Genomic DNA, 25054 nt, shown 5'->3' with positions numbered 1-25054 from the left:
CTGAGCGTCCTTCCCCAGCACAGTTCCACCAAAAGCAAGAGGAGCATTCTTCCCCAAGAGTTTGTGGGACTACTGACCTCCCTGGGGCCTCCCACATGCCCACAGTTCCTCTCTGGAGGACTGCAGTTGTCAGGATCCCTGTTCACATGACATGCTCCAGGGCCAAGAGGGTATTTCTGAGCAGAGTCACAGCAAGGCAAGGCCATTGGCTGTGGAGCAACTAGGGTTGTCTTCCTCAGCTTCAAGAGGTATTGCCTGAAAGAGGGCTTGCTGTAGTGGGTCCCACCCTCCAGTCCCTCTAGGAGTGATGAAGGGTTCCCCTGTGCCCCCACCTAATTCCTTCTGCAAAGCAATGGCTTTCTTCGTCAGCAGTCAGTATGCGGATGGAAAGACCACCTAAGGGACACAGGCAGGGTTGCAGCAAATTTTAATGAGTCTTTTAAGAGGGAAAAGAGGTCACGGCGAGTGGAGGCCCCCAGTGCAGGGAGGAGCAGGAGCAGCCAAGAATCTGTTCCCCTTTTCCTGTGGCAGAGTTCCCACAAGGCATCTGTTGACATGACTGGCAAAGGGAGACAGGCTAGCACGTCACACCAGTCTGGTTTCTGGGGTACTCACAGCAGGTTTGATGGGAGCACAAGACAACAAAGAAAAGAGAGAAAAAGGGTGAGTGGAAGACAGGAAAGGTAGACATTGGCCATGTTTTCAGAGAGCCCAGGCTGTTCCCTTCCAGTCTTGCCCTTGCAGGACATACCAGAGATGGTCAGCTGCTCCTAAACCAACACCAGAAAGTTTGACCCTCTGTCCAGCAGCATGTTCTGAGTTCCTGGGGGTCCTTATCCAAGGCTGTTGCGACCATGTTTAGCAGGGGGGGCACCTGCTGCCACGGTAGTGGCTTGAAATGCAGGAGAGGTCAGAGCACCCAGAGGTGATGGGCACTCCATCACAGCTGAGGATGCTGCCAACAGCAGCGGAGGTGGAAGAGCCAACAGCAGCGGAGGTGGAGGAGCCAACAGCAGCGGAGGTGGAGGAGCTCACAACGGTGTTCGGTGGGAAGGAGCTGAGGATGGGGCCAGGTAGAGTCACCACCGCGGGAGATGCCTGGATGACGACAGTGGAGTTCTGGCACTGCCTGACACAGGGCTCATTGCAGCTGTTGACCAGCGGGGTTGGGCCACAGAGCTGGCATGGCAGGCACCGGTCATAGCAGGACATGTCTCTGTGCTGGAGATGCACCTGGGAGAGAGGGCAGGGAGGAAGCAGAGCACAAGGATGGGTGAGGAGCAGCCTGGTTTCCTTGTCGCAAAGGAGGCATGGTACTACTGAGTGGGGAGCTGGAGGCTTTACCAGGAGCCACAAGGTCTTCATCGCCCTATAAAGAGCAGCCTGACCCAAGGAGGCTCCCTCCTAATTCATAACCCAAAAGCCCCCTCAGCCACGTCCCAGCCTCTCTCTAAGCAGACCTTCTCCCCGCCTCCCTCTATCATGAGAAGATGCTCCAAAGCCCAGCACAGGACAGAGGCAGTATCAGCTGAGAGGTCCATTGAGGAGAGATCTAACTTTGGAAGAGGAGGAGAAGAGGCTTCAGACTCACCTGGTTGCCAAGGAGAAGGAGGCAAGAGAAGTGGATGAGAGAGCAGGGACTTGGGCTTGCTTTTATACCTGCCCTCCATTGCCGCAGGTCCAGAGCCACCCTTTGCAGACGTAACAATTTTCTGACAAGCTCCTCTTCAATGCAAACCATCACAGCTAATGATGTGGGATGTGCTTTGGTTTGCTGCACTGCTGCTTCTTCATTTCCAGGTTTGTGCCATGCCCATTCCCCAGTGAAGGCTTCTTCTGAGCACTGGGATGAAAGGCCCCAGCATTTGTAGGACAGGAATGCAGCAGTGCAGGCAGAAGCTCAGCTCAAGTGCTAGATGGGTCCAGAGCAGGCAAGTGACGTCAGCCTGGGACACGCTAGGGGGATGTTTGAAATGCTGTTCTTAGGAAGCAGCTCCAGCCTTTTTCAGCTGGAAGCCCAAGGGTTATCGTGTATGAGGACATGCCATGTCCATCTCTTTCCTTCCCTCCTCAGCTCACCCCAATGGTCACTTCTTGTTGCCTCCCCAGGTGTGTGTGTTGTGCTGCTAGGTTTTGACCGCATCCCGCCTAACACTGCCCTCAGGAAAAAATTCTGGCTGGTTTTGACTCGTTCCCTCTCTGTACAGTCTGTGAGTACACAAATAATGGCATGGGCATGCCTGGGGCCTTGTCCTTCTCCAGAATGCTCTAGCCTTGCTGCAGTTGTCCCTAGCTGTCCTTAGCAGAGTCCACAGTTGCTTGTGTTCCTATGTGTGTTCTTGTCTTGTGAGCTTTTGTGCGCAGTTGTGATCGCATGGATGGACATGGGAGCACAAATTTGTGTATAATTCTGTGCCAGCATGCATGAGCCTGTGTGTGTGTGGCCTTGTGAGTCCCTCATCAGGAAGGAATGTGCTGTTTATGGCAAGGATACTGTCCACTGCTCTGCCCATGAGCACCACAGAGCAGTAGCTTCCCAGATTTGGAAGGAGGCTGAGTGCAGCTGAGTGGCGATGGCACTAGCCTGCTAGAGGTGAGTCCAGAGAAGAGGCCCTGAAATGCAGACCCTGCCTCCTGAGCCTTCCTTTTCCTGCCCCTCCAGAGCTCACACTCCATTGCTACCGATTTCAGGCCCCAACACCAGCAGGTTCAGTCCAGCTTGGATCCTTAGTTTAGTTCAATGTTAACAATATTGGGAGTGTCTCAGCATGGCTGGCAGCCCCCCCTCCATGCCTCTCCAGGCCAGGACATGGCTGCCTTCCCCAAGGCTAGAGATTTTAAAAGGACGGGGTTTGTTTTATGGGCAAGGAGAAAGGCTGAGGAATCTTGCCCACCTCATGCTGGCCATCCCTGAGTGGATCTGTTTCCAATGCAGTGTCGGTGGTGTCTGTGTTGGGACACAGCCCCCTCTCATGTCCATGTCAATGCCACATGGACTTGAGCCCATCGACCTGGTGCTGTGTCAGGCAGAGGCTGAGACCTTGTCCCAGACAGGTACTGAGCAAAAGGAACACGGCGCCTGATGTTGTTGTGCTGTGAGTGGAAGGAGAGAGCCTGTGGCTTGCACAGGGAAAGCCGAAGAACTGATGAGTGCTTTGGTCTTCAGCACCCAGGATCTTCATGTCCTGCAATTGGAATCTCAGTCTGAGTGCCCAGCAACTGACCCTCCCTGCTGCTGTTCCACACGGGCTTCCAAAAGAGACCGTCTTTCTGACAAGGGCTGTGCATAGTGGGTAAATTTTCTAAGTCTGTCTCCCCTCCTGAGTGTTTGTCTGCCTGAGCTAAGGTCCAGCTTGGAGACAGTGCAGCCAAGGCTTCCCCCCTTCCCTTTAGTGACCTCAGTGACATCATTGCCACAGAGCTCTTCTGGGAGAGCTCAGCCAGGGCTGATGTCCCTCTCCACAGAGCTGCTTCTGAGCTGAGACTCTAGTGTAGTTGAAGGCAAACCTCACTGCTTTCTCATGAGGTAACACATACTGTGGGCAAGGAAAGGGCAGCGGATGTGTGTACCTAGAGTTTAGCAAGACCTCTGACAGCCTCTCTCATACTTCCTTGATGACCAAATTGGACATGAACGGGTTCATTAAGAGGATGATAAGGTGGGTGGAAAATCGGCTGGACTACCAGGCTCAGTTATGGTGAGTAGTGCAAAGCCCAGCTAGAAGACACTTACTGGTGGGGTCTCTCAGGGATCAGCAGTAGGACCAATAGTCTTTAATGTTTTCATGAACACCATGAATAATGGGAAGGATGGCACTTCCTGCAAGTTTGTGGATAACACCCAACCAGAGGGAACAGGCGGTACACTGATCTCTGTTAGCCAAATTATTCCCAGCAGGTCCAGGAACTACCTGTTCAAAGGAAACAGGGAAGGTGGACTAGACCGTGGAAGTGCTCTATGACAGGAGTAGAGGCAATGAACAGCTGGTGGAACATGGGGAGTTCTAGTTAAGCAATAGGTTAAAATAAAAAATGAGAAAAGGAATGCATTTCCCAGTGAGGCTGTGCAATCTCAATCCTGAGAGATGTTCAAGGATGGACTGCATGTGACTTTGGGCAATCTGATCTACCGCGATCTTTTCTGAGCAGAGACGTGATCTAGATGACTCTTCTCACCTACATTCTGACGCTGTGATCCCCCGCCTTTCCCGTCCTTCCCTGACACCTGCATGCCCATGGGCACATGTGTCCTCACACCCCCTTTGCCTCAAGGCAACTTGTAGGCATTGTACTGGGACTGCAGAGAGGCAGCTGAAGGGAGGCTCTCAGCCTCCCCACTGCCATCCGCAGGAAATCAGGGGCTGCTGTTTCCAGCCCCTGAGCTCGGAGGCAGCTCTGGGAAGCTGGTCCATCTCCTGCGTCAAGGCCCTTCAGCTGTCCCACGTTGCAGCTGGCGCTGTGCAGGCTTATTCTTGCTGGGGAGTCCTTGCTGGAGGAGGGGAAGAGTCCACTTCGCAGGAGACAAACTTGCGCCCCTGCAGAGCCACTGAGAACTCTGAGCCCGGGCGAGCCCCCGAGCGGCGCCGGCGCAGGGCTCAGCCCCGGGGCGGAGCTGGAGGCGGTGGAGAGGAGAGGAGGCGGTGGAGAGGAGGCGCCGCGGCCGGAGCAGAGAGCGGGGCTGGCGGGGGGCAGCGAGGCGCGGGCAGCGGAGCGGCGGGATGCGGCGGTGCCGGGGCGCAGGGCTGGCGGGGCTGGCCGCGGTGCTGCTGGGTGCGTGGGGCTGGCGGCGGTGGATGGGGGCCGGAATGTTCCGCAGAGAGCCCAGCGCCAACTCTTCCTTCTCCTTTCTCAACGTGTCTTTCCCCCTCCCTGCCTCTCTGCCATTTCTCGTCCTCCTTTCCAAACCCTCCAAGTCCCCTATTCCTCTTCTCCCTAGTTCTCCACTCTCTCTGTCGGTACGAGCCTGCTTCCACGTAGGCCTGCTTTTCCATGCACCCTCTTCTTCCCCTGTGCATTCGGCAGTTCTTATTGCCCTGAATCTACCCCTCTGTCCTTCACTGTAACAACCCCTCTCCCTCTCTACTCTTCCTCTCTTCATCCACCCACCCACCCACACGTTTTTTGAGCCATCTCTCCATGCATTTACCATCCCTAAGCCCTCTTGCTCCTCTGAGACCCCTCTCTCATCTCTCCCTCCACTTTCTTCATATCTGTGGGCACAAGTTTTGCTTTCCTGCACCGCGTCATACATCCCCTCATCCCCCTGTGCATTCAGCATTTATGCTTCTTCTGAATTCAGCCCTCCATCCTTCACTGGAACACACCCAACTCCTCTGTCTCCTCTCCCTCTTGCCATCAATCCATGCATGCACTTGAATTTCATTCTATCTCTCTATGCATCAATTTCAAATCCCCTCCCAGTCTTCCCCCCTGGCTCCACACCCACACTGGGATCACTCTCCATCTCTGTTGATGAGCACATTGTCCCCATCCATTCTGGTCTGGCTCTGTCTCACTGCCACTCTTCCTAATGATTTCTCTGGGAAAAGAGCCATAAGAGCTGGGTGATCTTTGATGATCTTTGGCCTTTCCTTCTGGTTTCTTGGCAGTGGCTGCGGGCAGAGCCCAGGTGCAGCAGGAGCCGTTGGCAGAGACCACCGAGGGCACTGGCATCAGCATCAACTGCTCACACCCCAACATACAGTCTTACGACTACATCCACTGGTACCGTCAACTCCCGGGCCGAGGCCCCGCATTCATCGCGTTTGGTCACAAAGGGTCCAAAGACCTGCAGGACCCGCCGGGGCGGCTGTCGGTGGCGGCAGACCGCCGGTCCAGCTCGCTGTGGCTCGCCGGGCCCCGGCGCGGGGACGCGGCGGTGTATTACTGCGCCGTGGGAGACACGGCGAGAGGAGCCGGGGCTGCGGCCGGGCACGAACCGCCGTGGGCGGGGCCGCGCGTGTGTGTCGGGGGCGGGGGGACAGCGCCCACCGGGCCCGCCAGGGGGCGCTGCCGCTCCGCCCGCCGGGGCTGACTCTCTCCGCCCGGCCCCGAGTCCCAGGACGGTTCCCCCGCCGGACCGGTACCAGCACTGGCATCGGGCCCGTCGACGCCCCCCAGCCGCCGTGCCCCGGGAGCTCTGGTATGTCCGTCCCAGACACGGCTCCGGAGCCGCCCACGGGGCAGAAACGTTCTCCCTCCCCTCACCTGCTCTCGTCCCCCGCACTCCCACTGGGACGCAGACAGAAATCCCCCGCGACACTGGCGGCGGCGACAGCGGGGCAGGAATCGGGACCCGAGCGGTGGCGGTGTCCAGCCATGCCGGGGAAGGAGCGATTGTAGCCGCTGGCCCCTGGCTCCCGGCGAGGAGCAGCGCGCCTTTCTGCTCTGCACAGGGGGGCGGGCAGCAGAGATTCTCCTGCCCACGGGCAGCCGGGCAGCCCTCGGTCCTGCCGCAGGGACCGGCCACTGCTGGCATGGAACATACAGGGCCTCTTCTCGGGCTTCTGCCTTACCCCACTAGGACAGCCAAGGGAACTCTGAGCAGGTGCTTTCCTCTGCTCTGGAAACACAGGGACTCCAGGGCTGAATTGCTAATGCAAAACTTTCCTTAGAAAAGAAATCCAGAAGGGGTTTCACATTCTGGTACTTTGTAAAATCTCGGATATACAATTAGAAACTGCGTCCTCCAGCTACAGGCCTTCACAGAGATTTCAAAACGTTCCCACTTGTGTTACAAAGTCATCCCATGGAGTCAGGAGTTCAAGCTCCACACCAACAGGAGAAGGGGATGTCAAGGTCACAGGCACCTTCAAGCGCTCCACACAGTGGCTCAGTGTTGAGACCACAAGCGTGTTTGACAGGATTCAGAACCTTTGGAGTAGAGGCCCGGGAGACAGCATAAAAGCTCGGACTGGACACCCTGACTGCAGCCTCAAGGGATGCCAGGTTCCTGCTTGATGAGTGAGTCAGAAAGAGATTTGCTAAGTTGCCCTAAGGGGCTGGAGGTCTGAGGTGAGTGAGAGCTGGAAGGAGACCTCTGGGAAGAGACTGCAGGCTCCAGCCAGTCCACAGGGAACTCTGTGTGGCTCCAGTAGCTGACACAGCTGTCCAGAGCCCATGGTCAGAGGCTTCAGAGGCACAGAGTGAGGACCAGCCCTGCTCCCTGTCCCAGCGGGACTTCATAACTGTGTTTGCAGGGAACTACTGGCAGGTGGACAAACAAGGCAGAGCAACAGGCATGGCCAGGCGAGCACACAGATCAGACACGTGTTCACATGGAATCGGCCCCTCTCATGCCTACCTCCATCTGCCTTCCCATGCTTGCTCCAGGCTAAACTGCCTTGATCTTTCCCTTTCCCTGTCTCTGCTGCTTCTCCTAAGCATCCCATGTCCTGTGCTATCCAGAAAAAATTTTCCACTTCATCCCATAAGGGGTTTGTTCCCCTTGTATGCAAAAACACCCCTGAGGTTATAAGATGATCCTATCTTCTCAGCGTTCTGGAGGGTGTCCTCCCCAGACAAAGGGGCTGAGCAGCATACCTGAATGGATGGGGAGTAGATGTCTGTGATGAAGAGGATTGTGCTGGATGTCCTCCTGCCAGCGGACAGAGCAGCGCTATGTTCACATGGGATTGGCCCCTCTCATCCCTTCCTCCATCTGCCTTCCCATGCTTACTCCAGGCCAAACTGCCTTGATCTTTCCCTTTCTTTGTCTCTCCTCTTTCCCCTAAAACATCCCATGTCTTGCAAAATCCCCAAATACTTTTCCACTACCTCCCGTAAGGAGTCCGATGCCCTTGTATGAAAAAACACCCCTGAGTTTCTCTTCTCACCCTTCTGGGAGGTGTCATCTGCAGACAAGGAGTCAATTCTGTTACCTGAAGGGGTGGGGAGTAGATGTCTGTGTAGCGTAATGGTGTGTCTGGATGTGTGTGGGATGTTTACAGCAGGTGCTCTTTCCAGAGACATTGAAAAGGGAGAGAAACCCCCTGTGGGTAGAGGGAGTCAGACTCCTGATTCCAGGTGCCTTTGGCTGTTCCTTGTTCTACCTCCTTTCACACACTACCGAGGGACAAGGGACAGGGCCTGCAGAGAGGCCTGTCTCCAACCCCGAGAGAGGTGCGTGCAGGCCCCTGTCTCTGGCTGGGTGCTGGACGGCAGGAGAAGTTCACCATGGACACTCGTCCCTTGCTGGGGGCTGGTTGGGCTCGTTGTGATCTCCAAGAGGAACAAAAAGCAGGAAAACAGCCTGCAGCCTCCTACTGCCTGACAGCAGACTGCTTGATTTCTTTCTTTGAGCTCCTACAGGAATTTTCAGGTGCCCGGGACCCTTTAGCAATGAGATCTGGAGCTGAGAGGCAGCGCTTCCACAGCAGGGTACGTCTGCCTGAGAGGATGCTCAAGCACCTTCTGACTTGGAGGGCTGTGGGAAGTCCAGCTGTGGCCTGACTGCCCAAACCTGATCCTCCCAATGCTGAAAAACCTCCCTTTAACCCTTGCAAACCTGGAACACAGTAAGGGTTGCAGTCTGGTGTCTTTCCTTGGGCTGAGCACTTCAACAACTTTAATTAGTCTCCCCACAGAGCCTCCTCATGGCAGAGGTGTGGAGTCCTAAGCACGCCTGAATCAGAAGAGTCTCTTCTTCATTCCCTCTCATCACCTATTTACACACATTGCCAGGATCCCCCATTACCCTTCTCTTCCCCAGACTCAACACTGCCAGCCCTCTCAGACGATCCTCACAGGAAAGATGCTCCAGTCCCTGCACCATTTTGCTGCGCTCGCTCTGACATCTTTCTCGTACTGGGGAGCCCAGAACTGCACCCAGCACTCCAGATGTGGCCTCGCCAGTGCCACATAGAGAGGAAGGATCAGGTCCCTTGTCCTGCTGGCGACACTCCTCCTACTGCAGCCCAGGGATGCTGTTGGCCTTCCCTGCCACGAGGGTGCATTGCCTCAGCAGACTCAGGAACATCCCTGAGCTGCTGAAACGGAGTGGGACACACAGTGAGTACTCAGGAGAAGTGTCCCAGCTGCTTGTCCAGCTCTTACTCTGCCCTCAGCGTCCACCAGTGACTACTGTTGGAGAAGAGGGCTCTTGGTAGGAGACATGACTGCTCCTGTGGCTTTACCTCCTAGCCAAAGAAGCCAAAGGAGGGTAAATATCTTCCTAGGCCTGCATCTGGGGATCAGTGAAAGTCTGTTCTGGAAAGCAAAGATGTGGCCCTGGAGAGGAGAAGCTGTGGGGAAAGCTGACAAAAGCAGCCATGGTGGCAGCCCAACATGTTCTAATTAATGCAGGGATGTCACCTCAGTAGGCCACGACAGCAGCTGTTGGCAGTAAGACCTTCAGAGGTGACGAAGAAAGTTCAGGCTTTGTGGAAGAGAGTTGGTTGGGAATATGTCCAGAGGAGAGATGGGCAGAGGGAAAGGGAAGGAGGAAAGAAAGTGAGGCACCTGGAGAAAAGTGTCTCTATGAGGTGGATGAGAAGCCCCATTCCCACCTGGATGGGGCAAGAAAGCTATAGTTTGGAATTCAGGTGTGTCCCTGTGCTGGGCTTTACACAAAGATCTGTGAGAGGATCTTGCAGGAAACACAGGACAGGCGGGAGGGCAAACAATAAATAAGTTGGAATATGGGGGCACAAACTATCTCTTTCCACACATTTTAAGTGACCTGAGTTCTTTTGCACACCCACTTTACATCTGAAACTGATTGCTCGTTTGTCCAATCTTTCCCTTTTCCTTCATGTTTGTAACTTCTCAGGTGTTCTGAAAAGTGAGGGCCATGACAGCATGGCTGCAGGTGTTGCAGGGAGACACTTCAAAGACTGAGCTCAACATGGGGTTTCCCCCCAGAGCCTAGACTCAAGAGCCCCAGTTTCCTCTGGGGACAGGAGCCTTTCAGTGTCTTCAGGAACTCAGACACATGAGCAAGTTCAGCAGAGGCCACTGTCAGGGCATGTTGAAGGTGAGAGGTGCTGGTTCTCTAAGGCTGTCAGATCAAGTCCCTTTGCCTTTCAAAGGGAAGAAGAAGTAAAAGGACAAGTGATAAAGAAAGCACACACTGACACCAATCTCTAAGGAAGTGATAAGGGAGACAAGGAGGGAGATCAGAGGTCTGCAGCCACTAACTGATGGGCCATTAGGAAACTGCAGGTGTAGCTTTGAAGTGGGTCAGGCTGAGCTTTGTAAGTGACAAGAAGTGACAGGAAGAACATGAGGATTAGGGATGGCTGAGAGGGGGCCTGCAGGACTAGGCAACACTTATTAAGGCATGCTTGGGGAAGGGTCAGAAGTGGGGGCAAAGAGGGGACTGGGGAGGAGCAAGGGGAGGCCATAGAGAGGAGGAAGGATAAAAGGAGTCATCTGCACCTAAGCAGGGGCTGGTCAGTGCCGTTGTTGGGATGAGCCCTGTGCCTGACCACTACAGTCCCCCCTGCCTTCTTATTAAACCCTTTCTTAACCAGCCTTCTGTGTAACTTCCCACATGTGAGTGCCAGTAACTGGAGCGACTGGTGTGAAAGAGAGGTGTGGGTACCAGTAATGGGGCGAATAACCAATGGCCACAGGGATTGTAGGCCTGAGTGCCAGCCACTGGATGGCCCGGGGCGTGCGTGCAGCAAGATCTAAGTTCCAGCAACTGGAGAAGAGGCCTCTGGTCACAGGGCCTGGCAGTTTCTGTGCCAGCAGCTGGAGGGACTGGGGTGTAAGCAAGGTCTGGGTGCCAGCAACTGGAGAGGGAAAAACCTATCACAGGCTGATATTACCAAGCCATGGCAATGTCTGAGGGATTCAAGAATGTGGAGGTGATTGTGAGCTGAGTGGATGTTTGCATGCATCCATTTCCTAGTGAACATCAGGCTGCCCTAGCCAGAGAGAAGCAGGAGACCCAGGTGCTGGGTAAGAGGGCCCAGACTCCGGGCAGGGCTATTATATGGGCTGAGGGCCCATGTTGATATTTGAGGGATGCACAAATGTGGGTGTGCTTGTGACTGCCGGAAGGGGGGGGAGGGGTGGGGCGTGTTTTCACTAGGGAACTGTGTGTCACAGGCATACTGGAGACAGTCAGGTGAAGGACCACTCTGGATGATGAGAGACTGGAGCATCTCTCCTATGAAGAAAGGCTCAGAGACCTGGGAATGTTCAGCACAGAGAAGTCTCAGGGGAGATCTCGTCAATGTGTACAAATATCTGAAGGGAGGGTGTGAAGAAGGCTGAGCCAGGCTCTTCTGCATGGTGTCCAGTGACAGGACAAGAGGCAATGGGCACAGAGTGAATTGCAGAAGATTTTGTTGGAACATCAGAAAACCCTTTTTCACAGTGAGGGTGGGGAAGTACTGGCACAGGATGCCCAGAGAGGCTGTGGAGTCTCCATCCTTGGAGGCATTCAGAAGCGATCTGGACATTGTCCAGGACATGTTGTGAGCAGAGACAGAAGCATCAAGGCAGGAGAGACTCCCAGGGATGTGGTCCTGGGGTCAGCAAGGATGGTTGCATGTTGAGGACTATGGCTGAATTTCTCCTCTGAGTAGAAATGCAGAAATACTCATCTTTCTCTACATGGGTACAGAGTGCACAGGGCCCCCTGTTGTGGAAATGTTCAGAATGTCATTGGCTGAGGGAGCCATGGGTGTTGCTGCTGGAGGAGGGAGAAACCCAGAAGGAGAGGCACAGGAAGAACAGATCATTTCTCTTCCCCACTTCTTCCTTTGCTCCCCCAACAGAGTCGTTTCCGGCAGCTCTGTTATCTTGGGGCTGGGAGACAGTTTTCTGACTCCCTCTCACTCAGCAGACAGGTGGGTCGGACTCAGCATGCACCTCAGATATCTCATCCTCACGGCCTTCCTGGGGCAACTGCTGGGTAAGTCCTGGCTTCCTATAAGCACATTCTACTTATTCCCCTGTGGAAGCCCTTGCCAGCCTTATCAGGTCCATGCATGGAAATGCTCTTGAATAACAGGAAAATGCTGGGAAATGTCACTCACATTTGTGGTTTTGCACTGGTTCTCTCAAGATGCTCTGCCTGTTGGAAAGGAGAGAGGAGAGATACCTCAGACCCCTTCTCCGTCTTTTCTCTTGCCTTCAATCCATCTCCCTCTGCCTCTCTCTTGTGATCCACCAGCTGTCACCATAGGAGATCTCAGCTTTCCCTGCAGACTCAAATTTCTCCCATTCCAACACAAATTAGCAGATCCTGTCAAAGCTGTCACAGGGACATTAAATGTGCTGCATGGCTGTGCTCCCTTGCTGGCTGCCATGGCCTCCAGTTTCCTCCTGGTTCGCAATGCAGCCAGGGCTCCCTCGTTCCAACATTCAGCTCAGCAGTGCATGGACTCAGGGAGCTAGGAGCCCTCTGAGATGACAGGGAGGGGGAAGCAGGATGAATCTTTTTGCCATAGCTCCCTGGGCTCCTCAACCTGCTGGAGGGGTGCTGGTCCCAGCACGCAATGATCAGGCATTGGCAGGCAGTTCCCTGCTCCTCCGGGCAGTCAGAGAGCAGGGGGGAGGAGCAGGGACATAGCACAGCTCTCCTCAGGATCCACGCTGAGCTGAGAGCTCCAAACTCCTGTGCAAAACTACTCTCCACCTGGCTGTCCCCAGGCCTCAGGAATTTCCTGCAGGGCAAAGGACAGGGAGCCTTCTCTACCTGGGTTTTGAGCCACTCCTGGTTTGCTTCCCAGAGCCTTTCCCTGCAGAGCTGCTGACCTTCACTTTCTTCCAGGCACCATGGGGCAGACCTACGTCACTCAGCAATCACGGCAAAGCAGAGAGACACCTTCCAAACAGCCTGCGCATACCAGACCTCAAACTTTCAGAGCTTGCTCTGGTACCAGCAGAAGAAAGGCCAAGCTCCCCAGCTGGGCTCATATCACTCAGCAGCTGGCCCCAAGCTGAGTGGCCATCTCACCACGTTGCTGAACACCACAAGGAAATACAGCCTCCTGCAGCTGGAGGAAGTCAAGGTCTCTGACAGTGCCTTGTACCTCTGTGCTGTGCAAGACACCGTGGTGCAGGGAGCTTCCTTGGCAGTGCAACAAGCCAGGGGAGGGAGGGCATGTGTCTGTGCAAGGCTGAGCGTGGGGCAAGGGGCCCTCAGCTCTCGCCTGGCAGTGCTGCTTCCCCTGTACACCCAGAGCTCTGCAGAACAAGGTCCTGTGGTGTAATGTTTTCATTCCATTCCAGACATCAATCTATGCAGACAGGGTCTTAAATATTCCCATGCCACACTAAATGAAGGCACTGTCTTATTGCCAATGCGTGGGAAGCTCCACTGTCTGGTAAAGTGCAAGCAGCACACACAGGAGCCATTGCATTTACATACTAGCAATTTGTTCTCCTTGACCACAGTCACATCTGTCCTCCCTGACAACAACTGGGTTTGTCTAGTCTCGAGATGGAGACATCTTAAAACTGGCTCCATTGTGGTTTTTCCCTTTTGAACTTCAGCCATGGCAGTTCAGAAGGAAAATGTCCTTTTTCCTTCTCCCATCTACTTTGTATGACAATAAACCAAAACAAATGCAGACAAAGGAAAGCTCGGCCCAAGCAGCTCCCAACATGGGGCATCCATGGGCCCTCATTCCCCTGTTCTCTCTGGGGAGACAGCCCCAGCCTCAGCCTTCTATCAGCAGGTGTCTCGTCTTTCCAAGGAATCTCTGGGGACATTAAACATTCCAGTGGGAGCAGGTTGTTCTTTCCTGCCCATCTGGTATGATGAACTGGCACGTTTGGTACCACGCGTCCTGTGTCTGCTCAGTCCCAAATGAACAAACTGTGCCTGGAGCACCGCTCTGTTCCCCTCATGGGTTCTTCTGTCCTTTCTTCCCTGGGCACAGAAGTGGCTCCTCAAGGGAAACATCTGCATGAACAGCAACTGCTGCAGAAACTCCCCATGCAGGGACAGGCACTGTCCCTCACTCTGCTGGGTGGGGGGGACACGCAGCACAGCCCTCTGCTTTACAGACAGCCCCTCTCCAACCGTCATGTAGTCACATGTGTCACCTCTCAATGCCTGTGATAGCCAGGGCCCCGGACCCTGTCCCCTGGGCCTGCCCTTGGGGACAGACTGTCAGGGGAGGCTCTCTGCCTGCTATAGACCGCCTGCTCAAGAAGAGGAGGCAGGTGAAACCTTCTTCAGGAAGCTGAGGAAAGCTTCACAGTCACAGGCCCTGGTACCCATGGGTGAATTTTATCACCTCAGTGACTGCTGCAGGAGCAAAATGGCTGGGCGCAAGCAAACCAGGACATGTCTGGAGTCTATGGAAGACAATTTTTGATGCAGGCAATCCATGAACAGACTACAAGAGAGGCTCTGTTGGATCTGCTACTCACAAATGAGGAAGAACTGTTGGATGATGTAGAGTTCAAGGGCAGTGTTCCCTGCAGTGACCAGGAGACTGTGGAGCTTAAGATCCTTAGAGGACTGACCAAGACAAACAGAACTACTACTGCCCCCGACTTCACAAGAGCACATCTTAACCTCAGCAGGGGCCTGCTTGGCAGGATGCCATGGGAAACTGCCCTGGAGTGCAGAGGGTCCCAGGAGAGCAGGCTAACCTTCAAGGACAGCCTCCTCAGAGCACAAAGATGGTCCTCTGCAATGTGGAGAAAAAAAGACAGCTTAACCCCTTCTGCATTAGGACCTTCTTGCCCTCCATGCCAGATCATTCCTTGGTCACAAATTACCACTGCTGAACAGTTACAGTTTGAATTTCCCCTTCAATGCACACACAAATTCACACACACAGGCACAACCGTACATGTGAGCTTACATGCACCCAAAGAGCAACTCGTACGTGTGCACTTATAAAGAGGTGTGTGCACACACGTTACCAAAGGATCCCATGTGCATACCAACATGCACAGCCACCCCTATACCAACATGTACGCACAGATATTCAAACACACGTGCTTACACATATGCATGCTCCTGCACGCATGCATTTGCATAGAGATATACATGCGTGCTCCTCTACACAGATATACACACACAAAAGCACACAGCTACACGCACCTACGCCCACACAATTACGTCTGTGCAGACCAGTCAAACACATTCATGCTCTCCTGCACGAAGGCACGTGCATGTGCTAAAACACATACACACTCATGGACACAATTGCCCAAAAACACACACGCATGCACACACAGAGAGAACATTTATGCACACCCACGTTTGCATGTGTATTGCCACAGGCACACACATGTACACGTGAATGCACACATAAGCACAGCCAGAAGAACACGTACGTGAGCGCGATCATGCACACACACTACTGAGAACCAGGACTCCTGACACCAGCTCTCAGCCCCTCTAGATGACTCTTGGCAAGTACTTCAGACCCTACAGTTAAGGCAACGAATCAGTCACTGGCCAGCCCCATCAGCTTTCATGAGCTCAAGGGTTTAACAGTGGTTCAATCAGCTATTTTTCCACTGTAAGACAGAGAGAAACCACAGCAGAGGCAAAGCTGTCATGGCCTTTCCAGACGTTGAGCCTCTCCATGTCTCATGGAATCATCGAATGCTTTGGATTGGAAGGGACCTTTACAGGTCATCTAGTCCAACCCCCCTGCAAGAGCAGGGACATCTTTAGCTCGATCAGGTTGCTCAGAGCCCCGTCCAACCTGACCTGGAATGTTTCCAGGGATGGGGCCTCCACTACCTCTCTGGGCAACTTGTTCCAGTGCCTCACCACCCTCATTGTAAAAAATTTCTTTCTTAAATCCAGTCTAAATCTGCCCTTCCTTAGTTTAAAACCATTACTCCTTGTCCTGTCACAACAGGCCTTGCTAAAAAGTCTGTCCCTGTCTTTCCTATAGGCCCCCTTTAAGTACTGGAAGGCTTCTATAAGGTCTCCCGGCAACCTTCTCTTCTCCAGGCTGAACAACCCCAACTCTCTCAGCCTGTCCTCGTAGGAGAGGTGCTCCAGCCCTCGGATCATTTTCGTGGCCCTCCTCTGGACCCGCTCCAACAGCTCCATGTCCTTCTTGTGCTGAGGGCTCCAGAGCTGGACGCAGTACTCCAGCTGTGGTCTCACCAGAGCAGAGTAGAGTGGCAGAATCCCCTCCCTCCACCTGCTGGCCACTCTTCTTTTGATGCAGCCCAGGATACCCTTGGCCTTCTGGGCTGCGAGCACACATTGTCGGCTCACGTCCAGCTTTTCATCCATCAGTACCCCCAAGTCCTTCTCCACAGGGCTGCTCTCGATCACGTCATCCCCCAGCCTGTATTGAAACCGAGGAAACCGACCCAGGTGTAGGACCCTGCACTTGGGCTTGTTGAACCTCATGAAGTTCACACAGGCCCACTTCTCCAGCTTGTCCAGGTCCCTCTGGATGACATCCCGTCCTTCTGGCGTGTCAGCTGCACCACTCAGCTTGGTGTCATCTGCAAACTTGCTGAGCGTGCACTCTACCTCTCTGTCAATGCCATTGATGAAAATATTGGACAGCACCGGTCTCAGCACGGACCCCTGAGGGACAACACTCGTCACTGATCTCCATCTGGACATTGAGCCATTGACTGCTACCCTCTGCGTGCGACCATCCAACCAATTCCTTATCCACTGAACAGTCCACCCATCAAATCCATATCTCTCCAATTTAGAGGGAAGGATGTTGTGGGGGACCGTGTCAAAGGCCTTACAGGAGTCCAGATAGATGACATCCGTAGCTCTTCCCTTGTCCACTGATGTGGTAACTCCCTCGTAGAAAGCCACTAGGTTGGTCAGGGAGGACTTGCCCTTGGTGCAGCCATGCTGGCTGTCTCAAATTACCTCCCTGTCCTCCATGTGCTCTAGCATAGCTTCTAGGAGGATCCGTTCCATGATCTTCCAGGCACAGAGGTGAGGCTGACAGGTCGGTAGTTCCCTGGGTCCTCCTTTCTACCCTTTTTAAAGATGGGCACAATGTTTCCCTTCTTCCAGTCACCAGGGACTTCACCGGACTGCCATGACTTTTCAAATATCACGGAGAGTGGCTTGGCAGCTACATCAGCCAATTCCCTCAGGACTCTGCGATGCATCTCGTCAGGTCCCATAGACTTATGTATGTTCAGGTTCCTCAGTAGGTCAGGAACCTGATCTTCCTTTACAGTGGGAGGGGCTTTACCCCCCTGGTCCTCAACATGTTGTCCATTGACTGGCGAGGGGTGAGGAGAGCAGTTGCCAGAGAAGACTGAAGCAAAAAAGTTGTTGAGTACCTCAGCCTTCTCCTCGTCTGGTGATACTAGGTCACCATTCTTGTTCATCAGTGGAGGTACGCTTTCTTTAACTTTCCTTTTCTGGTTGATACACCTGTAGAAGCCCTTCTTGTTATTCTTTGCATCCCTTGCCAAGTTCAGCTCCAGCTGCGCCTTGGCCTTCCTGACCCCATCCCTACACAAGCTGGCAGCGTCCCTATACTCTTCCCAGGATACTCCTCCCTGCTTCCACTGCCTGTGCAGTTCCCTCTTGCTCTTTAGTCTCAAGTCTGTGTGTGGAGGATAACATAAAAACTAGAGAACATCCCCATTGCCGCAGCCAACCAAAGAATTCCCAAATTGCAAGTAAAAGACAAAAAATCCTGCAGCTCCCACCTGACCTTAGTGATCTCATCAAGGGTGTGGAACCAGCCCCTGCCCTTGCAAAGGGAGCGGTGCCACAGTGACACACTCATGTGGCAGAGGAAGGTGTGTGTCTGGGACAAGCCAGGCTCCCCTCAGGCTACAGACACTGAGGCTGGGACATCAGAAGTGATGTAGCAGTGAACCTGTCTCTAGACTCACTTTAAGGTAAATACCCTCTCTTCAGAAGCCAGAGAAATGCAGAAGCAACGTTAATTTACAGAGCAGCTGAAAAAATGGTTTGGCTGCCCTGTGAATGTTCATGCATTCTTTTTATTTTTTCCCCAGTTTTAATGGGGAATTTTCCCCCTTTTTTCTTCTTGTGTTTTGCATGCAGGTGCAGGTGGTGTAAATGCCTGTAGTGGAAGGGAGCTGCCTGCAGCCTCCTCTGTCACCCTGAGCTGGCTGAGTTTACCTTGCAGCCAAGGTTCCTATATGCAAAACAGTGTCTGCACAGAATAATACAAGAGTAACAACAGTGCATCTGGTTTACCTGGCAAGGTTTTGGTAGTGAAGGGGCTGCAGGGATGGCTTCTGTGAGAAGACGCCAGAAGCTGCCCCCATGTCAGACAGAGCCAGTTCCGACTGGCTCCAAGATGGACCTGCCGCTGGCCAAAGCTGAGCCAAGCAGCAACACAGGTAGCACCTCTGTGATAACAGACTTAAGGAAGGATAAAAAACGGTGTGCAGGAGCTGCAAGAGAGGAGTGAGAAAATGTGAGAGAAAAAATGATGCGGACACCAAGGTCAGTGAAGGAAGGAGGAGGAGGACGTGCTCCAGGAGCCAGAGCAGAGATTCCCCTGCAGCCATGGAGAAGACAATGGTGATGCAGCTTGTCCCCTTGCAGCCCACAGAGGACCACAATGCAGCAGATATCCACCCTGCAGCCCATGGAGGAGGACCTCATGGCACAGCAGGTGGAGATCCCCTGAAGGAAGTTGCAGCCCGTGGAGAAGCCAAGCTGGAGCAGGCTCCTGACAGAAACTGTGGCCCTTGGAGAGGAGCCCACACAGCAGCAGGTTTTCTAGCAGGACCTGTGGCCACACAGGGGACCCACACTGGAGCAGTCCATTCCTGAAGGACTGCAGCCTGTGGAAAGGACCCATGCTGGAGCAGTTCAAGCAGAACTGCAGCCCACAGGAAGGACCCACATTGGAGAAGCCTGTGAATGAGCAGGGGAAGAGCATGAGGAGGAAGGAGTGGCAGAGATGAAGTGCTATGAACTGACTGCAACCCCCATTCCACGTCCCCCTGCGCTGTTTTTGGGGAGGAAGTAAACGATTTAGGAATGAAGTTGAGCTTGGGAAGAACGGAGGGGAGGGGTGAAGTGGTTTTAGTTTTGTTTTCTTTTTCACTATCCTACTCTCTTGCAGTTAGTTGGCAATAAATTAAATTAATTTCCCCAGGTTGAGCCTGTTTTTCCCATGACAGTAATTGGTAAGCAATCTCCCTGTCCTTACCTTGACCCACGAGCTTTTCATCATATTTTTCTTCCCCTGTCCTCTTGATGGAGAGGGAGTGATAGAGCGGCTTGGTGAACACCTGGCAGCCAGTCAAGGTCAATACATCACAGACAAATAAAGCAAAGAGAGCAAGCGTAGAATAGGAGTCATATTACGGCTGGAAGTACCAGAGATGTCCTGTCCCCCTTGTCCCATGCCCTATAAAACAATGATGGTGCAGAGACCACGCAACAGTCCAGTTCCCTGTGTGTTGTAGAAGACAAAGAGGAGCTTTGGTGTGGCTGGATGGCGGGGGCTTCCAGCAGTTCATGCTTGTTGCTGCATGGCATGCTGTGAGGGGAAGCAGTCATGTGAGGCTCCACATAATGGTTCTGCATGAGATAAAACAAAGGATTGAATTTCATGGACAACTTGGAAGTGGGGGTGTCTCCTCTAGTACCCTGAATGCAGCCATTAGCTGTGCATGCTGACTGCTGTCCCCACCCATTTTGCTGAGCTGGAGGAAAGGTTGCAGCCTTCCACCACCTCCCTCCCTTAACATATCTGGCTGATCTAGGTCTGTGAACTAGGCACAGCGTGGCTGCTCAGGGCTGGGGTGTTTGTGTGGTGGGGCTTTCTGAGCACAGGCAGTGCTTAACAGCTCCAGGTGAGGGTTGGTCATGTCTGTCAATCCTGTTTGGTCTGTTTTCTCCTGCACTGATTTGGTGGGGACATGGCTTTGCCTGCATGGAAGTATGCCGTTCCCATTTTGCAATGCTGGATTGTCGTGCTTTTTACGGACTCATTTCTCAGCTGTGCTCTCTCGTAGTGTCCACGACATTTCCCTTGTGCCTCCTCAACATCTTGCTGGGTAGGTGCAGTCAGCAGGTTGTCACCAGCTTAAGGGGACAGCTCACACCTTGGGGACAGGCTGCACTCCTCCTAGTGCTGGGTCACAGGCCTCCTGGGAAGGCAGGGGGCTGTGCCCGTGCCCCTGAGGCAGCACAGCAAACACACATCAGCAGCCTCTGGCTGCTCTGGCAGGTTGATGCTATGGGGAGCAACCACAGTCCCATGCAGATGGCTGTGCCCAAAAGCCGGTAACCTACGGTCCTGTGCCAGGACGCAGCTGCTTGCTTTACAGGCCAGACGGGGTTCTTGACAGGCAGTGTGTCTGCTGGACAACCCCAGCTTCTGACAATGTTTTACTAGTTGGAGGGGTGTCAGCATGCCCCGGGGCAGCCGGTCCTGCTCGGAGACTACAGTCCTGGAGGGAGGGGCCTGCACAATGTGGGGGGCACAATCCTCCCCACTGTGAGCTGAGCAGATATGGAAGGAATATTTTCCCCCACTGGATATTAAAAGTCTTTCCTGCTAACAGATCGTGGCTGTGATGTATTGGGGCACTCTTGGAGCCCACCCCAAGCTGTAAGCGGTGAGTACTCTCCTGGGTGCAAGATTAGAAAGTCTTTTTGGGACAACTCTTCTGCCCCTCCCTCACCCTGGTTTTGTTAGCATTCATCACTTTATTCTGGGGGTAATGGGGCAGATTTCCATGAATTAGGGTTACCTCTGCCCTGGTATCTAGCAGAGCCATAACCCATTGCTTATGACGCTGGCTCCACAGTGTTACAAGCAGAACACAAGGGCTATGTTCGTTCCTGCCCATGCCCGTCCCTGTCCCCATCCCTGTCCTCATGCTGAAGACGGGACATCCCTTCCCTGGGCTTGTTTGCAGGGAAGGGGGGATGCCAGCCTGTGTGCCCCCTGCTCCATGCCCCTACCCCGCCATTTGCTGCCCAGATCCCTTTGAGCTGCTGCACCTGCATCTCACCTGAGCCCAGTGCTTCAGCTCAAATCATCCCCATGTCCACTTCAAGAAAGTTAGTAACAACCACGAGTTCAGCACAAGTTTTCCTTGCCTTTCCCCTGCTCTACCCTCTGCTTCTGGAAACAAGTTAATACTTCAGGTGGGCTGGGACATTCAGCTTATTCCTCCTCTCTTTCCCAATTCACCAGGAAAACCACCTGGGCCAAGTGTCTTGTGACAGCCCCCTCACAGCTGTGCGCAGGGCCAGCCAGGCATTCAGTCTATCTCTTCTTCACTATCCTTTCTCTACAAAGGTGTTTCCCACTGGGACCTGCCGACTACACCAAATGTCTTTCACCGGGAGCTGCTGGTTTGTTTTGATTCCCATAAGAAAGGCACCCACACTCTGTAAAGTATCGTTTAAAATGCCATTTCTTCGCCTAAGACTATGAAGAAAGAGAAGGCAATATAGATGATCCTGTGTCCTTCAGATGGTAGGAGTCCTAAGGTATATCCTGTGAAATAGGCGGCTACAGTCAGGGCACAGCATGCCACGCAGCTCCTGCCCAAGAAAGGGTTACCGGGTTTTGGTCAGTCAAGCTTTTAGAGGATTTTCATAAAATAAAACAGCTCTAGTCATCATTTCTGCTGTGAAACAGAAAGATGTTCACGTGAGAACCTCTTGCTGCGCTTTTAGATACAGGCAAGGACACCCAGGTACTGTAATCACTGACACCGAGCAGGAGCTGAGGTACCTTCTGCTTATTTCGAGGTTTAGTGTGGTAGGGTTAGGAAGTCCAACTGCGCTGCTGTTGATGATGGTTATTAATGGTATGATGAGGGAAAAAGGATTTCAGACATGCAAGTGAAATGCCCTTATAAAGCTTGTGGCCTTCAGGCATTCTGAGATATGCTTTATGAGCCATAATTCCCTGTGGGTGGAGGACATTGGTGTGGGAATTTCCATTCTTCCACTTGTACACTTCTGTCAAGACACCTAGATTTTCATGCACAAAATAAGGTATGAGACTATAGTAGTTACCGAGAGACATTTTCACCAATCAGAAGGGATGAGATTTCCATGTCAAAGAATCCTCTCCCGCCACAATGGCAGCCAATTCCTGAGCACAAACTCTCTGGGGGGACCAATGAAGCAGTCAAGAGCTCTACACCTGCCTGCAGCTCTCTTGGGAAGTGCACCCAGTTCCCTCGTCCTTACTGATCTTCACATTCACCTGCACGCTCTGTATCAGAGCAATTTGCTCCTCCTCAGAAATACACCGTTTCACTGTCCCCATTTCTGTGCTGACTGCTCTCAGCTCCCACACGCTTAGCTCCAATTCCCAGCCTCAACGCATTCAGCGGCACGAGTGACGTTTCCCTGCTACTCCTGCAAATGCATGCTGGCCATGACCCCTAGATTGGGTGGTGGAGGGGAGAGGAAGGTGGAGTAGCAGCTGTGGGCCATCCCAAAAGCTGTTCCCTGCTTTTGCAGGGCCATTTTAAAGCAGGGCCATCCCTGCTTTACCACTCCTGCCATTCTGCAAAGCAAATCATCTTCTGCATCCCCACATCTACCTCCTGCCACCTCAGCAAAGCTCTGGCCATAGCAAGAGGAACACCCTTCCTCAAGAGCTCATGGGGCTGCTGACCCCTCAGGGCCTCCTCCCTCTCTGGACATTTGTGGGCAGAGACACAGCAAGGCAAGGGCTGATGGTCACTTGCAGCAGAGCAGCCAGGGATGTCTTCCTCAGCTCTAAGGGATGGTGCCCAAAAGAGGAGCCACTGCAGGCTGTCCCAACCTCCCATTCCTCTGTGAATGGAGAAGGGTCTCCTTCTGCCCTCACCCCTTTCCACCCCAGAGCAACACCCTTCTCCTTTGGGAGACACTTTGGGAAGTGTCCACAGACGGAAGGACCACATGGACTGAAAAGCCAGGCTTGAATGCAGCAGAACATTAATGAATACAAAGAGAGAAAGAAAGTCACTCCAAGTGGAGGACAGCAGTGCAGGGAGCCCCAGAGGCAACTGAGAGTCTGCAGTCCTTGGCTGTGGAGAAGTTTCTACGTGATGTATGTGTGCCTGCCCCGTAGAGGGAGAAGAGACAGATGGTCCCTACCAGGCTGGCCTCGGTGGGACCTTGTTGCCAATGGGAACGGAAGCAAACAAAGAAAAGGAAGAGAAAGGCAAAGCCATTCATCTATAGTGAAAACCATCCAAACTCTCGATCCTCTGCCCAGCACCATGTTCTGAGTTCCTCAAGGTGTCTCCCTGGGGCTTTCCCAGCATCTTTAGCAGGGGAGACACCTTCTGCCATAGTAGCGGCTGGAAATGCCAGGGAGGTCACAGCACCCAGAGGTGATGGGCACTCCATCACAGCTGAGGATGTTGCCAACAGCAGCAGAGGTGGACGATCCCACAACGGTGTTCTGTGGGAAGGAGCTGAGGATGGGGCCGGGCAGGTCACACCACCATGGGAGAGGGCTGGATGACAACGGTGGAGTTGTGGCACTGCCTGACACAGGGCTCATTGCAGCTGTTGGCCAGCGGGGTCGGGCCACAGGGCTGGCATGGCAGGCATTGGTCATAACACGACATGTCTCTGCGCTGGAGATGCACCTGGGAGAGAGGGCAGGGAGGAAGCAGAGCACAAAGATGGGTGAGGAGCAGCCTGGTTACACAATCACAAAGGAGCCAAGGCCACTACTGAGCAGGGAGCTGGAAGCTGTGCCAGGAGCCACACGGTCTTTGTCGCCCTATAAACAGCAGCCTGACCCAAGGAGGCTTCCTCCTATTTCATAAAACAGAAGCCCACTCAGCCACGTCCCAGCGTCTCTCTAAGCAGACCTTCTCCCTGCTTCCCTTTATCAAGACAAGATGCTCCAAACCCCAACACCAGGCAGAGCCAGTATCAGCTGAGAGGTCCACTGAGGAGAGATCTCACTTTGGAAGAGGAGGAGAAGAGGCTTCAGACTCAGCTGGTTCCAAAGGAGAAGGAGGCAAGAGAAGAAGATGAGAGACCAGGGACTCGGGCTGGCTTTTATACCTGCCCTTCATGCCGAAGGCCCAGAGCCACCCTTTGCAGATATAACAGTTTTCTGACAAGCTCATCTTGAATCCAAACCATCACTGCTAATGACGTGGGCTGTGCTTTGATTTTCTGCACTGCTGCCTTTTCATTTCCAGGTTTGTGCCATGCCCATTCCCCAAAGAAGGCTGCTTCTGAGTACTGGGATGAAAGGCCCCAGCATTTGTAGCACAGGAATGCAGCAGTGCAGGCAGAAGACTCAGCTCAAGTGCTGGACAGGTCCAGAGCAGGCAAGTGATATCAGCCTGGGTCACTCTGGTGGGGCTGTTTGAAGTGTTGTTCTCAGGAAGAAGCTCCGCATTCCTCAGCTGGACGCCATGGGCTCCCATGCATTAGGACGTGCCATGTCCTTGTCTTTCCCTCCCTCCTCAGCTCACCACGACGGTCACTTCTTGTTGCCTCCCCAGGTGTGGGCATTGTACTCCTAGGTTTTGACCCCATCCTGCCTAGCACTGCCCAGTCCCCAGGGGTCTTCAGCAGAGTCCATGGTTCATGGTGTTCCCATGTGTGTTCTTGTCTTGTGTGTACTTCTCTTCCATGACATGGGGTTCATCACTATGACCCATTTCACCCCCCTCCTCACCTCCTATGTGTGCATCATGTCATCCGTCCTGAGGGTCCACTCTGCCTTAGGCAAGTGTCATACCTTCTCCATCTGCACAGCCTACCTCAATGTAGAGGCCAGCTATTATGTGCCTGAGGTCTCATGTACCTGAGGACAGGATCCCAGAACCCTGTGCACAGCATGGCTGCTGACTTCTGCACCACAAAGATGCCCCTGTTGAATCCCCTCCTGTTCACCCTGAAGAATCAGGAGATGAAAGCTGACCTCACCAGGTTGTCTGGTAGGAGGGGGCTGGGCCAGAGTCAGTGGGTATTTTCCCTCTACATGAGACACCTGTGCACGGAGGAAGAGGAGGGAGGATCAGCTTGTAAGTCATGATGCCAGCTGGGGAGAGAAGCTGCCTGAGAAAGGGCAGGAAAGGAGGGCTGCGTTTGTTCTTGTGTTTGAGAGGGAGGAAGGATCCATCTGACTCCAGAAGGGTGCTGTTCCTCTCCCAGCAGCACGGATTTCTCCTCTTATACATTCAGCTTCTCCCCCTC

The 25054-nt window shown here is 53.5% G+C and overlaps 2 protein-coding genes and 1 pseudogene across 2 annotated transcripts; 2 read left to right on the top strand and 1 right to left on the bottom strand.

Moving 5' to 3' along the window:
* Positions 1 to 858: 858 nt before the first annotated feature.
* On the bottom strand, positions 859 to 23973 carry LOC142419630 (feather keratin Cos2-3-like). Its single transcript, XM_075522769.1, has 5 exons — positions 23955 to 23973; positions 18257 to 18271; positions 17382 to 17392; positions 1592 to 1678; positions 859 to 1233 (listed from the first exon to the last, which is right to left on the bottom strand). The coding sequence occupies exons 1-5, from the start codon at positions 23971 to 23973 to the stop codon at positions 859 to 861; spliced, it is 507 nt and encodes a 168-aa protein (XP_075378884.1).
* Positions 4662 to 6342, top strand: LOC142419927 (uncharacterized). Its single transcript, XM_075523351.1, has 3 exons — positions 4662 to 4770; positions 5610 to 5905; positions 6004 to 6342. The coding sequence occupies exons 1-3, from the start codon at positions 4719 to 4721 to the stop codon at positions 6340 to 6342; spliced, it is 687 nt and encodes a 228-aa protein (XP_075379466.1). The 5' UTR covers positions 4662 to 4718.
* Positions 11818 to 13169, top strand: LOC142419926 (T cell receptor alpha variable 1-2-like; annotated as a pseudogene).
* Positions 23974 to 25054: the final 1081 nt, after the last annotated feature.

Source organism: Mycteria americana, chromosome 22 (genome assembly GCF_035582795.1).
Source record: "Mycteria americana isolate JAX WOST 10 ecotype Jacksonville Zoo and Gardens chromosome 22, USCA_MyAme_1.0, whole genome shotgun sequence".
In the NCBI taxonomy this organism is placed as follows: domain Eukaryota; kingdom Metazoa; phylum Chordata; class Aves; order Ciconiiformes; family Ciconiidae; genus Mycteria; species Mycteria americana.
This window is presented reverse-complemented; position numbering and strand designations above follow the sequence as displayed.